The sequence below is a fragment of the Meleagris gallopavo genome, chromosome 4, assembly GCF_905368555.1.
Source record: "Meleagris gallopavo chromosome 4, MGAL_WU_HG_1.1, whole genome shotgun sequence".
Classification (NCBI taxonomy): Eukaryota; Metazoa; Chordata; class Aves; order Galliformes; family Phasianidae; genus Meleagris; species Meleagris gallopavo.
The window spans coordinates 42,795,880-42,812,578 of NC_139407.1; the positions used below are offsets into that span (position 1 = coordinate 42,795,880).

Here is a 16,699-nt window from a genome sequence, read left to right on the forward strand (position 1 = left end):
GGGAGAAAGGATAATACTCCGCATTGTTGGCTCTGTAGGGATACTGTGCTGCATGCAAAACTTGAGAATCTATGACTTCCAATATTAAGAAATGGAGCATCTCAAATAGATTTGATACAATGTTTTCTTGTCTACTGGAGAAGAGTCCAGAACCTAACCAGAGGGGGGAAAAACATTTTGCATTACAAGTCTGACTTGTCTAAAGGTGGCAGTCAAAAATGGCAAAGCGAGGACTTGAGCTGGTAACTGATACTGTCTTTAATTCAGAGTCTGTCATTGATACGTTATATCAGTGATTAGACTCTTGATGCTTTGTTTTAATGAAGGCATGGCTTTTGTTTTGACATCATAGCATGCCTTCTATACAAATCTGGAAACAATCTGTCATTGCCCAGAGGTACATGGGCCATAAATAAGCATTGGAGTGCTGCTGGTGTTAATCTGCAGAGGCATTTCGTGCTATGGAGGTTTCATGCTAGCTGAGAAATACTTTTCAACATTTGAAGTGGTTGGGCATAGCGTACGTCTGATAAAATTGCCAACAGGAATGTCAGGGAATTTTTGTGTATGTTTTTTTGCTCAGCTTTTTTTAGTATAGTATAGTAGAATTGGCTTGGGTGGATGTTGGAATAAACGCTTCTGAATAGTCTTGGTGTTCTGGGCACTGCAGTAAAACCAGTGATGTGAGACTGGCAAACTGGTGAAGGCTGGCTGAACTGTGGAAACAGCAGATGTCTGACTCCTGTGTTGCTTGTGGCTAGCTGCTGTACCAATGTATTTAAATAAAAACAACTTCATTAGGTAACTGTATCTGATATAACTACTTTACTGAGTATATCTTGTTTGTAGTCCTTTGTGGGAGTTTAGAGCAGCTTTGTCAGGGTCGTAACAAATAGATGTTTGTCATTTCATATAGTTAATTAAGTAATGACATGAGTATCTGTATTAGTGAATTTATCAAGCCCCTTTAAATCAGGAATAGTTCTTGAATTGTCTTTGTTTTGTAAGGAGAGCTTTCAGAGAGGGAGGTGGAATAAATGAGAGAGTAGGAGTACATGAGCTACTTAGGGAAGGGTTGAATGTAGGTGTTTATTCTCTAGTCTCTGCCTTGTTGGTTTGCTTTTTTTTTCCCCCCTCGATTATTGTCTCTACTAATTTATTTTTTCTTTAACAGCCTTCATAAGCTGACAGGTATTTGCTACTAACACAGTATTTGATGTGAGATTGTTGGGTATCTAACAAGATGGCTATCAAATTTGAACCCTCTTTTCATGTAAAGAGATCTATTTCAAAAGGCATTGTGCCTGTACTGTGAGAAAATAACTAGTCATGTTTGTTAAAAGGATGGTAAAAATAAGCTACCTAGAACTGGCAAATAAGCTTGATCTGCTTATTCTACTGATCAGAATTTGGCTTTTGATTTGGGTTATGTTGACATCTTTTAACTGCTTTGCTATTAATCTGCAATGTGTGTTTCTAATTGAAAATTTACTCTGCAACAGTTAGCATCTCCTAAGCAGGAGTGCAGTAAAATTTCCAAGAATGCAAGAGTATGCGAACATTACAAAAACAATGTGCTGACATTTCTCTAACTAAAAGGGAAGGCAGAAAGTCTTGCCTACAGTGGATTTATTTGAAAATGTGAAGGCCCTTCGCACCCTGCTCAGCAAGAGAGGTGCGGATGGCATAAATATTTTGAACAGGAAACTTTATTTCACATGTTTTAAAAATGAGTGAAGTCTATGCAAGACTGATGTATTAATGCAATAGATGATGTGTTGGTTAGATTAACAATAAAGCTTTGGTTCTCAGTTAATGTCTTCAGTTATATGATTGAGCCTTTCACTGCTGGGAGTATTCAAGTGTCACTTGACAACCTTCATACCAGATGTTTGGGCTTCAAAAGGATTCATTAGCAACTACTTCTAGTTCATTAATTTGTCTCTCTTTTTTTTTTTTTTAAATCTCCACACATTCCTGTTCTTATTTCCTCTAAATCTCACCTCTCAGGTTTTGTTACTTTATCTGAAAGAAATCTTGTTAAGTTGAAACTGCGTAGATGTCTTCATTAAAATGCCAAGGGATATATGTGTGTTGCATCAGCATTTTATTGCAAAAGTGTTTGCTTGTTCCATGCATGATCAAAAGGGGAAGTGCTGTGCTAACTTTTCAGTCCAAAGGCAGGAGAAACCTGTAGCATCTGAGGTGTTTATGAGTTGAAGACTGGATTATGTAATGTGGTTTCTTTCCTCTGACACTACGTGATTGTGTACTGTGAAGTGATTGAGGTTGCGCTGTTACTAAGAGTATTAAATGAACTTATGAATGTAATTCTTGGACTATAAGGAGTGGCAGGGCATTCTTGAAATATATTTCAAGTTGTAGAGCATTTTAAAGTACCATCTTTGTGAATGAAATTGCTGACACTAAGAAGAAGTCGACAGATCTTTGGTTAACGGAGCTCAAACCTGAGCTATAGGGTGGAGTTCTTGCAGTGAACATTTTGAAAGGAAGGAAAAGATAAGTGAAAGTAGGGAAGAAGTGCTTTAGTATTCAGTGCTACATTCTACAGAGTGTAGAAAACATGAAGTTCGCGTTGTAAAAAAAAATAAGAGACTATTAAGAAAGCAGCAAGTCACTGTATAGGTAGGATAACAGAAATCTTGTGTTTTATGAAAATATTTATTCAAAGCACTGTGTGAATAGTATGCTGAAAGGTAAGCCACAGAATATGTGAAGGTAAGATTGAAGAGCAAAGTGTTGTATGTGAGGTAACGGTGCTAGAACCTAATCCAGCAGATGGTATTGTCTGCTCTTCTGTGGTATTGAACTAACTGTTTCTCCTAGTTAGTGTTTCAGGCAGTATTTTCTTTTGTACCTATCTTTCTTTGGTGAGACATGAAGTGTATATTAATTAATTGCTGTTGTTTTTGTTGTTTCAGTTGACAAGGGCAAACAGCGGAGTCCTAAAAGCTCATGCATACAGACCCAAACCTCCACAGATGTGCATTCAACTGGCACAAAAACAGCTGAGTTGGCACAGTACAAAACAAAATGTGAGAACCAAAGTGGAATCATCCTGCAGCTCAAGAAATTCTTGTCAAGCAGTAACCAGAAGTTTGAAGCATTGACAGTTGTGATCCAGCACCTCCAGTCTGAGGTAAAAACTTAGAACTGATCTGCGTACTAGTTTTAGTTTGTTGAACTGTTTTCAACCGTGGTTTTTGAATACATCAGTATACTGATAAATGTCTGTTTCCACTCCAGTTGCTGCATTCTTGTTTGTTCCTCCTCCTAGAATTTTTTTTTTAACTTGTGTTACATTGCAACTGCAGTTAACTATAGGCATATTAACTATAGGCCTCCACTTAATGGTGCTGTTAGAAGAGAATGCCTTGGTGTTAGTGTGGTTTTTAAAAAAAATTTAATATGTATTTGTAGTCTAGAAATAATTTGATTAAGTTGCACATTTAATATAGTGAAAGCTATTTTTCCTCTAGTTCAAATCTGGTCAATTCAGTAAGAGCAGCTGTTTTGTTTTTTTTTTTCTTGTTAAACTCTGGATTGGAACATCTTTCTCTAATATAATTTAATATTTTCGAAGCAATTTGATACGGAAATTTTGGACGCCTGTCATCTAATCTGAAATGGTGAAATTTTTCCTGCTAAACTTCTACTCGGTCTTTTAATTAATTTATAATAAGCACTTTAATTTTTGATAATTTTGTGAAATTAAAAGTCTTGGCATAGGCTTTTGTCTCAAATATATTGTGTTTGCAACATCTTAAATGTCAGGAATACTTTTGGTGTATCTTTATCTGAATACATAAGAAATCTTCATATGCACATACTTCTTTCAGGCTGTTTTACAATGTGTTTACAGTTTAAGCATGATTTCCTTGCAAATAATGGGAATGATTATTATTAAAAGTGTCTAAGACAGGAAAGAGAAGAGCTGTATGGGAGAAAGTAATTTTGCTGCAGCTTTTTTTTTTTTCTTTTCAGTATTATCTTGTGGGTGGAAAGAGAAGAAATGTCATTTCTTTTTAATGATATAAAATGAGTAATCATGAAGAGCTGAGTCTGTGCACTTGTAAACTGGGCTAAAAATGACATATATGTGCTTTTAGTTGTTTCGCTTCTTGATGTCGAGGTTCTCTCCCAGAGTAAGATGGTCCCAGTCTTATTGTATTTACCGTAGGAGTGAGAAGGACTGTTCTGCTATGGTCAATACTTTGAAATCTGATAGTTAGCTGGGGAAGCATTCTGTACAATTCCTGTATTTTAGTGAAAAATGTGAAGGGTAGTGGGTTTTTTGTTTGTTTCTCATTCCTTTCTGATGAAATGTGGATTTCCACCTAGCTAACCTAAGCTCAAATGGCCATGCATTTCTTTTTTGGAAGTAGATCTTGGAAGATTTTTTGATGTAGTTTGCAAATGTGTTCAAGTAGTCAAGGGAGAAATTTTCAGTTAAGTGTAGCTCAAGTTGCAAGCCCCTGCCTTAACTACCACAGAACAAGCAGAAAGTATTTTCAGCCTTTACAAAAGTAGCTTGCAGCTTTTCTAGAGGGGGGAAAATTATATATATATATACATACAAACATACAATATATACTATTGTGTGTGTGTGTATATTTACATATATAAACACATATATATATATGTATATGTATATATGTATATATATATACACGCTTAGCTGAGCAACAAGATTGTGCTTCCATTCCTTCTACTTGAGCAAGTATGAAGTAACACAAAGCAGCCTGAGCTGATGAAATACCATGCTGTCAGCAGAAGGTCCCAGTCTTGGCTGCTCTGGTGATTGTCTGCCCCTGCAGAAGGTTGAATCAGCTTGCAGCTACCAGAAAGCTACCCCAGCCAAAGAGAGAGCATTTCTTTGCCAGATTAGTTGCATGGACCCTTCTTCCTGGTCAGAGGCAGTGCTGTCAGAGAAAAGAGCTGGGCTGTGCTGCTACACTGCTTCAAAAATGTAAGTCTCAGACAAAACCTACCTCAGCCTACTGTATTCCCTGTGGAAGGAAGAATTGACAAAGCTGAAGTTAGTAGGAGAGGTGATTCAACTGCTGCTACTTCTCCTTTTTTCCTTCAAGAGTTCCTGATGCGTTTCTGCACAAAAGTTTAAAGTTGCTTTTTATGAGCTCATTTGAAATGGGATAGCCGCTGACAAAATTAGAATGTGCTGGCAATGACTTATGTCAGAAGTGCAGTCAGTCCTCTGGAGTGAAGTTGCAAGGCTGCTAAGGGTTAAATGAGATCGTGTGAGGTTGCTGTGCTGTTTCCAGCTGAGCAGGAATCTGTCACAAAACTCTGTGTGAGCTCAAACGTGTTTGCTACAAGCATTATCACGGAGCTGTCAATATTAACAGCTGGCTTTGATAATACCTTACCACTTGAGCTGTCAGGGTTTATCCAGATGATTTGTGTGCCTTTACCAAGACTGTTCTGAATTTGAGCAAGTGTTTTCAAGATGAGCCAGTCCACAATGGTCATGTTGTAAAACCCAATTTCTATTGAGCAGGAGTTCCTATTGCAATGAATTTTCACTAGATTGAAACCCTGATAGCAGACTAAACGCAATGAGCAAGTTGGCAAGAACATCAAACTGTACCAAGTTTTTCCATTGTTAGATAATTGTATGTGCAGTGTTAAAAGGATGTGTCAAACTGCAGTCTTATCACAAAAGCAAGCTAATCTGTCTAGATGGCTATTCCCCTCCTAAACCTATGGTAGTTCCTGCAACTCCATGACCTCTTCCTTTTTTTTATTGTTCAAACAGGAAAAGTGACAGTACAGTGGAAATGGTGAATGTACAATAGGCTTACAAAGTGCAAAGGAAAGCAGTCTTCCATTAAACTTTAATTACATAATCTCTAAATTATGCAACACAGCATTTGAATCTTAACTTTGAATTTTATTGTCCCTTCAGTAGTTGCTGTATTGTACACTGAAACATTCAAAGTATGGTTTAAGACATCTAGTGAAAGTGATGCTGTGGCACAGCTTGTGGAATCTGTACTCACTCTGCACAGCTTGGTGCCCACCAGGCTGGGGAGAGCCAGCTCAGGAACCCCATCAGGAAGTTGGGGGGAGGGAGAGTGCACAAGAAAACAACAAAACAAAAAAGCAACCAAACAACTACTATGGGTCTGGCTTTATAGGGCTGTCCATACTCGGAGTTTTATGGGCTGTTCCCCTGTGAACTCTGGGAAGGAGTGTCAGTGAGAAACCACCAGTGCTTGTGTGAGGTAAGAATGTAGGCCTGAGAGGCCTGCAGCAGTGTGTGCTCAGGTTAAACCACCACAGCTTTGGGATTGTTGGGTTGTTTTTTTTGTTTTTTTTTAATTTGTATTGTTTTACTGTGGAGGCTTTTTGTGGTTTTCATTTGTCACTTTGTTTTTCTCAGCTCAGTACTGAGTTGGTCTTAAAATCTGGTTTTGTCTCTTCTAAAGCTGTTGAAGGAAGACTTACCTCTCAAGTGAAGAGGAAATGTATTGCCTAAACTGTTTTGTTGATACTGAAAGCATGAATTGACTCATATTTGAATGCATGCATCTTAACTGCCATTTAAAGAAGTATTCAAGTTTAAAAAAAAAAAAAAAAGGTTTTACTGATACACAGTTCTGTTTTTCTCGTTTAAGAAATAAATCTTTTCAAGTGCTTCAAGAGCTCCCAGAAGATTTAGTAATATAAGTAAGCTTCAGAATTGTGCCTGTGATACAGAAATGAACAGAAATCAAGCTTTACTGCTGTTTTTCTCTTGGCATGCTTATGAGAAGACTGGAGTTTACAACTCAAATTTTACTTTGGAATGAATATGGTGACTTCTTTAAGAAGTTTCCATCACAGGAGGAATGTGATTTGTGGGGCTAAGGAATGTGGACAGTAATATGGGGATACCATTAATTGTGGATATGATGCAGGAAGCAACATAGGTAATGAGCTAGAAATTGTGTGGCTGAGATGGTCTTTAGTATCTCTAGGTGGAAATAAAAAGACCACCATTATTGTATGAGCTACTGTAACTGGCCTGTCCTGACACATAGATGACTGTAAGAGTCAAAGTATTTAGTTTTCTTGAGAATTTTCTGGTACTTGAAGAGTTTTTTCTGTGCACAGAGAAACATTCATCAGAATAATTTCTCCTGGCCTTTATGGAAGTGTAACAGAAAATGTTCATTAGGTGAGAAATGTGTATCCTTCTTACAGAGCTGAAGTACGAATTCCATCACTAAAACCAAAACTCTTAGTGGTAAACAGAATAATTTTGGAACAATCGTATATTTCATATTTATATACCAAAAATGTTGGCAGGGCCATTAAGCACAGCTGCTTGTCTGTGAGTTTTTATAATTTTGACCTTCCAGAACCTAACATCAAACTTGTCTGGTTTTCATTGGGATGCTTATTCAAAATGCACTTCTGCTCTTCAGGTCTGGATTTCCGAAGTATGGACGTCTCTTTCTTCAAAACAGAGAATGGGGCTATTTAACTGAGATAATTTGTGTTTCTTCAGATTTAAAAAATACAAAGTATCTTCCCCTTCCAGAGCTGGGCTCTGGAAGTGTTTGTCATCTTAGAGGGACCTGTTGGAAAGCAAGGAGGTTTCAAATTATTCTGAAGTTCTCTGTAATACGTAGCTGCTAACTGATAAAACTGTTTTTAGCAACAGAATATTTTTTGCAACTTTGAAATTTTGTGAGCTCTTAACTTTCCAGCTTCTTGGAGGACACTTTAGTCCAGGTGTGGTTGAGTATTGAGTGGACAATGGAGAGAACTGGGAGTCCTGTCCTCTTGCTACTCTTAACAAGTTGAGAAAACAAGTCTTTAACTTAAAAGCAGGCTTGATGTTTCAGGCACCCAGCATTGCCTTCCACGAGGAAGCCTGTTTCTGTCCCTACCTTGTTATTTCTCCTAATTTTTATTTATTTATTTATTTAAGAAGAAGCAAGGTTAATTACAAAGTAGCAAGCTAGATGTATCTCCTAAAATGTGAAATGAAAGGAGGGGCTAGTGAAAGAAATAAAGTAACATCTTTGTGCTTTTCTATACTGTATTTGCAGGTGAAATTCTAAACATCTTGAAAGGACTTAAAGCAGATACTGTAATGTTTTGCTCAAACGTACAATTTTGAATCTTAACATTCTAAAAAACCAAAAGTGATTATAATTTCATAGATGTTAGAACTTATGACAGTATAATTTGTCAAAGCTGCATGGTATCTGCTTGAAACTTAGTCTAATGCTTGAATCAGACGAATTGAGACAAGCTTCAGAAAATGCTGAAAAATGAAATTAGCAGTTACTCAAATAGTAATTTACTTGCTTATGAGATTAGAATTTTCACAGGGAAGAGAAGTCATTCTGTATGACATGTTTTAACTGATATCACAATTCAGAAATCTTTTAGAGTAAGAAAATGGGCTATAAAGTTCAATAGTGGATGTTACTGTATCTAGACATAACTTTGTAAAGACATCACTTCTTTAAAATGGGAAGACAGAGTTCCCATATGATAAGAACCCATCTAAAGTTTGTAAAAGCACAAAGAGCCCACAGCTGTAATACCCATGTTAAATACAGGATTCATGGGAATCCTGTTTGGCTGGTTCTCTGCTTTAGTGTTTCACATACTAAACATCAGGGAATGAATGCCTCTTTCTCCATAAAAGTACCTAGCAAACGAGAGAAGTCAAATATTGCAAGTTACAGTAAGTCTCTCTTACTTAACAAGGAAGCATAATCTGAGGCCTAATTTAATTCTCTTTGAAGCAATAAGTCAAGGACAGGTGAAAATTTATTGCTTCTTTTGTCTCATAAAAAGGCAACACGCTTAACAATGTCGGGGATAAATTGAAAGTAGTAATTTCATGCTAGATTTACTGATTTGAGATGATTAATGCCTTTTTCAGTAATTGCAGTAATAGTCTATTCCTCCATTCAAAAATGCACTTGGGGCAGAGGGTAAGGTCTGTTTCTTGTGCCACTTCCTCAGCTGACTTCTTTAGCTTGATTTTGCTTCTGAGATTTATTTAGAGGACAGGGCTTTGCCAGAAAAGCAGGAGCAGGAACTGGTAGAAGTACTCTAATGTAAGGACCAAAATAATCAATTCTAATTTAATACCGCAAAGCGGATATGAATGACCTTTTGTTACCCCTTCCTAACTACTTCTGAGCTACAGCTGCTGACACGTGTGTCTGGAGTTTACATAAAGGTGTGACTCAGTTTCTACATTATGGCTGGTGATCTTTTCATGGCTGCCCCAGCACAAGGATGGAGCAGGCTTCACTTTCTAGTGCTTTGTCTGGTCAAAAGGAGTATGTGCTTGGATGAGAGCGATTCACTCTGTGCTGGCAATTGTTGACAACTGAACCCGCTCAAGTATTAAAAAATAGTTAAATGATAATCTGTTTCTCTGTAAACAATGTCAGTGTCCTATAAGGTCTAAGCACTAACATTACAGAATTGCTTGCAAATAAACATTACTTATTTATTTAAGATAGTCAATGTTTCGCTCTGAATACAGTTTCAGGAGTAAGTGCTTGTGGTTTGATATCAGATGGCTTTCAAAACCAGCCCTTCGTTTCCTGGAATAAAATTAATTTGATCCTATGTATGACAGTAAAGCACAGAAATGCTTCTGTTCCTTGCCACTCTTGATGAATTTCTGTCTTATGCATTCTGAGCAAGTTTAATTTAGACTTTTCTAATAGAATGTTTTATAAAACAGCCACTGTACTTTATATGTTGAAGGTTGTTCACCTCCCGTATATATGTCAACTCTTGAAATGACTTGGTAAGGAGAGGTGTATTAGAGATAAAGCTAGAAGACTGATGCATAGCCATTCAGATCAGAGCTGCTTCCAACCTTTCGGTTCTGCCTGTAGCAGGTATGATTGCTGCCTTTAAGTGTGACTCAAAAGCTTCCTGTGTTTGTGCATGCCATCATAGCATCATCTCAGCTTTGCTCCCTCTTCTCTTGGCAGAGACCATCACATCCCTAAGAGAAGAATATCCCAGAATAAGCAGGGATGTTTATCATGAAAAGAGTCCCACAGCACCACCTTGTTTCTTGAAATATTTCAGAACAAAATAATTAGAACTGAACATTGGATGTGGCTGTTCTATAGTAAATATGCTGGTATTTTGCAGTGTTCTGTTGGAGCCATGCACAGTACTTGTTTCAAACCAGGAAGTGAACATTTACAATACAAGGCTTTGCAAGATATGGAAATATTAATCTGAGAATTGAAAAACTTAGTGGTGGGACTTCGTAGAATGACAGTTGCTTGAAGTTTGCTAAGTTGGAAATGCTGCAGAAATCCTGGAAGAATGATGCGTTGCATGGGGTAGATAAGGGAAATGTGATAAGTAGTTTGTGATTTGCTTGTTGATCCCACATTTCTGCTTGATATTTAAAAACAAACAACAAACAAACAAAAAAACACAGTAATAGTGATTCTTTTTAAAGTACAACTCCTAAGGAGCACACATTTCCTTTTCAAAAAGGAGTGTAATGGAAGATGTAGACTACAGTGTGTGGTTAATAGGTAACATTAGCTTATTGGGCACATGCACTCAAGACTGAAATTCTGCTGTAGTTTGTTGTTTGCATTTGATAGCTGCTGAAGGGCTTGCTATTGTTAACCTGGGAGGAAAGCTTGCCAAAGGAAAACAGGACTCCTAAGCCCTCTTTTTAGGGGAGCACGGCCAACATGGGGCTCTCTAGGGTGTGAATGTGGAGCTCCACACCAGCTGGCCGGCAGTGGGATGGGTTGAGAAACCCACAGCAATTGGCCTGGCACAGCCTCACAAAGAAATGCTCTGATGGTAGGAGTTGCCAGTTTGCCAAAAACTGCCTACTCTGTGATCTGGGGTCTGCAAAGTTGCTGTGTGGGTTGTTTGAGCAATACCTGTCAGTTGGAAATGCTGGTACCTCAGCTCTTGGAGGTATCTCCTGTCACAGGTGAACATCTGGTATATGTGCATGGCCCAGAAGGTCGGCTGTTGGTGTGCTTGGTGTTAGGTACCTTTCTTATTCACTCTGGAATGTAGACCTCTGCAGAGCATTCTGCTTTTGAAGGAGGCAGAGCAATGGGAACTGTTCTGCCCTTGACATGTTCTCTCCATTGTTTGTCTAAAATGCTACTAGGCTGATCTGTTTGAACTGCAGTGAAAACAGCTGGTTGCTAGGAAAAACACTCTTAAGCCTGTAACTGCGCTTTGTAATTGCCAGTAACAAAAATCCAAATAAGAAATTTTGTAGTTTATTCTGTTCCTGACTTTGTCATCTTGGAACAGTCACATCCTCCTTCTACCTTGTACCTCCTCATATTTCCTGCTTTTATGTTTTCACCTGATCACAGTGGGATAACTCAAGTGTCCTTGCTGTTGGGAACGTTTCTCCCTGGAGTTTCTTGACTAATTCTCAAGAACTGTGAAGGATTTTTAATGTAATCTTTCACATAACAAGAAATGTCTAATGCTCCAGTGTTATGCTGAGAACTGTTTTGCAGCATCTTCTTGGAGAAGTGCACATTAATAGTGGTGCCTGTGGCAAAGCTTTTATCCCCCAGCTCAATTCTCATTGCTTCATACTGCTTCCACGTTTGCTTTTGCAAAAGCTACACTGAAATTCTTGTACAGCTGTAACAGATTCTTTTGAAATGAGAAAAATAGGTCCTGAGTGTATTCTACATGATCTTGCAGTAAGTTCATATATTTTGCCAGGAACTGTTACAGAGACCCTCCTTGAGTCTTTGATAGTGATTCAAGGATCATCTCGCTAGAAAAGGCTCTTTATTATTGCCAGATTTATCTGGAGAAATGCCGGAACTGCTTGATCCTGCCTCTTGGATCTGCTCTTTCAGTTTCTAATACTGATTTTCATCTAGAATCTTGTGAAATATGAACTATAAGGTAGCTTGATATTCCAGCACAAAGTACCTAAGTGCCTGTCTTCAAACTAAACACTGAAGATGGTTCTCAATGGATCATTCAAGTGGTCTTCAGTATTTTACTACACTTTAATCTCAGGTCTTAAACTTTTGAGTTTTCATGGGAAGACCCCTGTATCTGGAGCTTTATTTCACAACTTAGATGATAGTAGTGCTAAATGAATTCCTTGTCAATCTGATTATTGAATGTGGCTGCTTAACTGTATGACCACCTCAGACTGCCTCTTTACAGAATCGTAGAATTCTTTGAATTGGAAGGTACTTTTCAAGATCATCTACTCCCTATTTTGTTGCAGGGCAGCTGGACACGTGCAGCTAGATCAGGTTGCTCAGAGCCTGGTTCAGCCTGACCTTGAGTGTCTTCAGGGATGGGGCATCCACCACCTCTCTGGGCAACCTATCCCCTAGGCTGGCAGTGCATGGCTGGCCTTCTCTGAGAATGTACTTTTGTGAGTGGTCACAAAGTCTGCATGGATCTCCTGGTTTGGAAAACCAAATGGGCAAGTGGGAGGCTGAGGGCATAGTGTTCAATAGCACCAGTAAAAAGCAGAAGGGTGCAAGAGCAGCAGAATGCAAGAAATGTAATATATATATATTACATATTTATATGTGTGTCAACTGAGCAGTTGATACTTCATTTTATTTTAAGGTTTTGGCCTCTGGTCAGTGCTTAGTATATTCTAATATCTGTGTCCTTTCCTCATCAGATTGTTTTAATTAAAATGGATACAAAATGTCCTGTGGACCATGAGGAAGGAGGGCCTTTGGGAACATTCACTGCAAATGTTAGCATCTCTCAGGAGGCTGCTGTGGTCCGGCCGTTAGGCTGAGGGGAAGGAAAATCAGGCTGTCCTACTAACTCAGGCAGGCTGGGAGAACTTGGGTTCGAGGATGGTTATTTTTTAGAATTCGGATAAAAAGTGAGTGTACAAACAAAGCTGGAAGGGAGTGGTAAAGAACACCCAACCTCCTAAGTGTGCGCTGATTTAATAATGAACAGGGTTACTACAGAAGGAAGCTTTGGAAAATGCTTTAGTGGTTCTTTTGCTGGAAAGCTTGGCATTGTCAGAGCTCGGCTCACTGCAGCATGCAGTGCTGGTCCTGCGGTGGGCACGGCTGCAGGGAGCAGAGCAGTGACCCCCATCCTCCCGACGGGGAGCGGGGCAGCACCGTGGGCCGCCGGTAGGGCTCCTTGCTCAGCAGGGGGCTTAGCACGGGGACGAGGAGAGGTTTTTAACCTCGGTCCGGTGGTGTAAAAGCGTCTCAGCGCTCGATGCCACGGCACGGCTGCTTAACCTCTCCAAGCGTGTCGGTGTCCAAGCGAGCGCTCAGCCCGCGGTTCTCACCGGGACGGCCCGACCGCACGGGTCGAGCAGCGGGACGCTCCCGTGCGGGATGGACGGCCGCGCTGCGCCGGGCGCGTCCCGGCGGAAGGAGCGGCACAAAGCCGCGGCTCAGCCTGCGCTGTAGCTCCGCCGCCAGCCTGCCTCGGGGCGTGCGCCGGCTGCCCGGCCTCCCCCGCGCCGTCCCCGCACGCAGGGCGGCAGCGGCGCGTCCACGGGGCGCGCGCGGGCTGCCGCGGCCGAGGGGAAGGGCAGCGCTCCCCTCCCCTCCCCTCCGCCGGGAAATCGCCCGGAGCCCGGGGCTCGGCTGCGCGGAGGGCAGGACTGCGGCTGGCGGCGCTCGCGGCTGCGGCTGCCCCGAGATGGGCTGCGCCAGCAGCAGGCTGTGCCTCTACCCCCAGTGCACCGCAGCCAGGGTAACGCTGCCGGGGGGCTCCTCGCGCTGGGCTGCTTTGGGGGGCGGCGGTGTGGGGGTGGGCTTGTCTCTTTCTTTTTTTTTTTTTCCCCGCCCCGGTGCAGCAGGGAGGGCAGCAGGGAGGGCTGCCTCTGTATGCCTCTGCGAGCCCCTCACGCACCTTGCCGGGGGCAGATGGAGCGCTTGACAAAGTTTGGGGATCGTGCCTATATTTTCCTTAAGGAAGCTTCAGATATTTATCTCAGTGCATGCCTCTTTCACCGTACTCCGGTGCCCTTGTCAGCAATCGCTTGGTTTGTGCTGTAAGGTTATGTTGCTCCACCCATCATAAAATATGTAATTAATGGCTGTGAAGCAGGATCTTAATTGCAGTGTTATCCTGGAAAAAACTGTTCTCTGTTTTAAAGTATAACTTGCTTAACAACAGGACATCTGTGTATTTAGTAACAGCAGGACTGTTATCCTAAATGATTCATAGCTTGGCTTCTTGCTCCTGCCTCTTGTTTTCCTACAGAGCACATGCAAGTTATTGGAAGGTGCCCTGTTTGGATCACTTATGTTTGTCTCTGTTTTTTTTTTCCTTCTGCAGAGGGAGGAAGCACTGAAACAACATAAAGAGTTATCTCAAGAACTAGTCAACCTGCGAGGAGAACTAGGTAAGAACCTATTTTTCCAAGTCTGAATGAAAACAGAACTGCAGCAAACCAGGTATATGGAAAGAGAGATGCCATGGCATTGTAATGGCAGGCAGTGAGTTCCCTGGCTGAGTTCTGCTTGGGTGCTGCACTGCTGCATTGCTCTGCATCACTCTGCTTTTGCCTGCTCATGGAATCTGCATCTGGTGGACAAAGCGCTCCCTTCCTGAACCTGGGAGGCTGTCCCACATTGTGCCCTCTGCTTAGATACCCAACTTGTATGCTGTTTTTAGAGATATGAAGCAGAAATCTATAAATCTGTGAAATACACTGCACAAAATCTTTGTTAGTTGCTTGTCGGTGAATAAATGTGAAACTATTATGAAATGGTATCAGGCTAATGAGATTAAATTTTTAAACTCAGCCTAGCAGACAGCTGTAATATGAAATGGAGCTGTAATGTGCAAGGGCTGGTTTTGCTAACTTTGAAGCTTGGTTTAACTGCATTTAATGGCAACTTCATAGATCTGGAAGCAGGATAATCTTGTGGAGTCTAAGAAGTCATCAAATTGAAACTGATGGTGCTTGAAAATGAAGCTGTCATTTTATAGACAGCTCACCTTTGCTGTTATGGAACCCTTTTACAAAGGAAAGATCCTTGGGAAGCAACAGTGATTTGTGTGAAGTAGTTTTAGATAACGACTGATTACCGAGGAGTTGGAAGCTTGTATTTTCACATGCTTTGGAAGCTGTCTCAGCTCAGGTTGTCTTGTGTGGGTAGGCCTTGTTGCGCACAGGTGTATGTTTAATTATCAGATTTTTTATTAGTGCTGATTAGCAGGGTGGGCGACTCCATCAGCACATCTATTGAAAGAGTTGAAAGCCTGGCGGGTGGTGGCATGAACAGAGGAAGCCTTGCAGACCAAGCAAGTATGTGAGTGTACTGAAAATACAAAACGCCTTTCAGAGATGTGTTTTCATTGCTGGAAGTTAGTGCTGAAGAGTGGAGGCTTTTCTAGAGCTTAGTGCGTGGTGGCATCTGTCAAGCTGCAGCCTTTAACCTTTCTGGTGGCAAAGTGTCAGGGTTGCAGTTTTGCACCTTTTCCAGGCCTGTCCCAATAGGAGCTGCCTGTGAGAGAGCCTTGTAGCCCTCTGCCTTTGTGTCCGTGTGTCAGCACTTGGGAAAGCTAGTGGTTGGGCTCACCTGCCTGCCTGGTGAGTGCCAGAACAACCAAAGGGGAAGGGGCTGCTGGGGGGAGGTGGAGGCCGTGTCCCTTGACTGCAGCATCAGCACATCTGCTACTCTGAAGTGACAAAATTAGAGTGAGAGTAGCACTGTGCAAACAGACTCCTTGCATTTTTGGGTGACCTATGAAGTTGTGTTGTGAAGATGATGAAGACAGAGATTTGTTTTCTGTATGTGTGTGTGTGTGTGTATGTATATGAAAGTATGTAACTTTCTGAGCAAATCTATTTGTTTACCTTATCGTGAACATTTCTTGCTCTGACAGAAATCTTTCTGAAGTAGGACTCTCTATCCTGTCGTTGCATCTGCAGCATTATCTTTCCTTTATCTGCCTGAGTGCCACATCCAGGTCAATTAACAAGAAGGGGAAATTCGGATTAGAGGGATAGGCCAAAATCTAACCAGCGTTAAGCCCATTTTTTAGGGTTTTGGTTGTTGTTTGTTTTCTGAAAGCTTAATTCATTCCAAAGATCTGGGAAGGGGTTCCTACTACAAGAATGCACTGTCCTGCCAAAGGGTACCCAGACAGCTTTGGACAAATCAGCCCCACTGTGCTGCATGGCACCTAGCTGCAGAGCTGACAGTAGGTGATGCTGTCCAGGGCCACCACTGTCCTCTTGCAGTGGTAACACTTCTGTGCCAGCTCTGCAGAGCAGCTGAGGGCAGCCTCAGGTTTCCGAACTGCCTGTAATTTCAGGGAAGCATTTATCTTCATGCAGTGTCTTGTGTCTTAACTCCATCATGCACGTAGACTGTCTGTATCTCTTAGCATGGGATGGAAATGTATTAACTGCAGTACTGCAAAACTTGACACGTCTTCAGTTCTATCTGGTTTGTTTAAAGTAGTTAAATAAAAAAGCCAGCTGGCCCTCACTTGTTGACCAGCTTCGCAAAAACATTCTTGCAGTGTTAGCTTTAGCTGACAGTAACCTGTTTAAATGCACACCTGCTAATCAGCTTTGTGTTTCCACTGTTAAATGTGTACAGCTGTACTTCAGGTTCCCCACAGGCTATTTGAGGTAAGCACTGAGAATTTTGATTGATGGTGTCAGTTAGGCACAGGCTGATATTTGAATCTTTTTTGG

At 41.1% G+C, this 16,699-nt stretch overlaps 1 protein-coding gene across 4 annotated transcripts in view; it reads left to right on the top strand.

The window, feature by feature from the left end:
* The window catches only part of MTUS1 (microtubule associated scaffold protein 1), a 112,009-nt gene that overhangs the window by 80,536 nt on the left and 14,774 nt on the right, over positions 1 to 16,699 (top strand). For all 4 annotated transcript variants that reach the window (XM_085223056.1, XM_085223055.1, XM_085223058.1 and 1 more), the window contains 2 exons: positions 2,943 to 3,160; positions 14,323 to 14,389. In XM_085223056.1, coding sequence (XP_085079182.1) covers positions 2,943 to 3,160; positions 14,323 to 14,389 — 285 coding nt within the window. The remainder of the gene's footprint in view (positions 1 to 2,942; positions 3,161 to 14,322; positions 14,390 to 16,699) is intronic.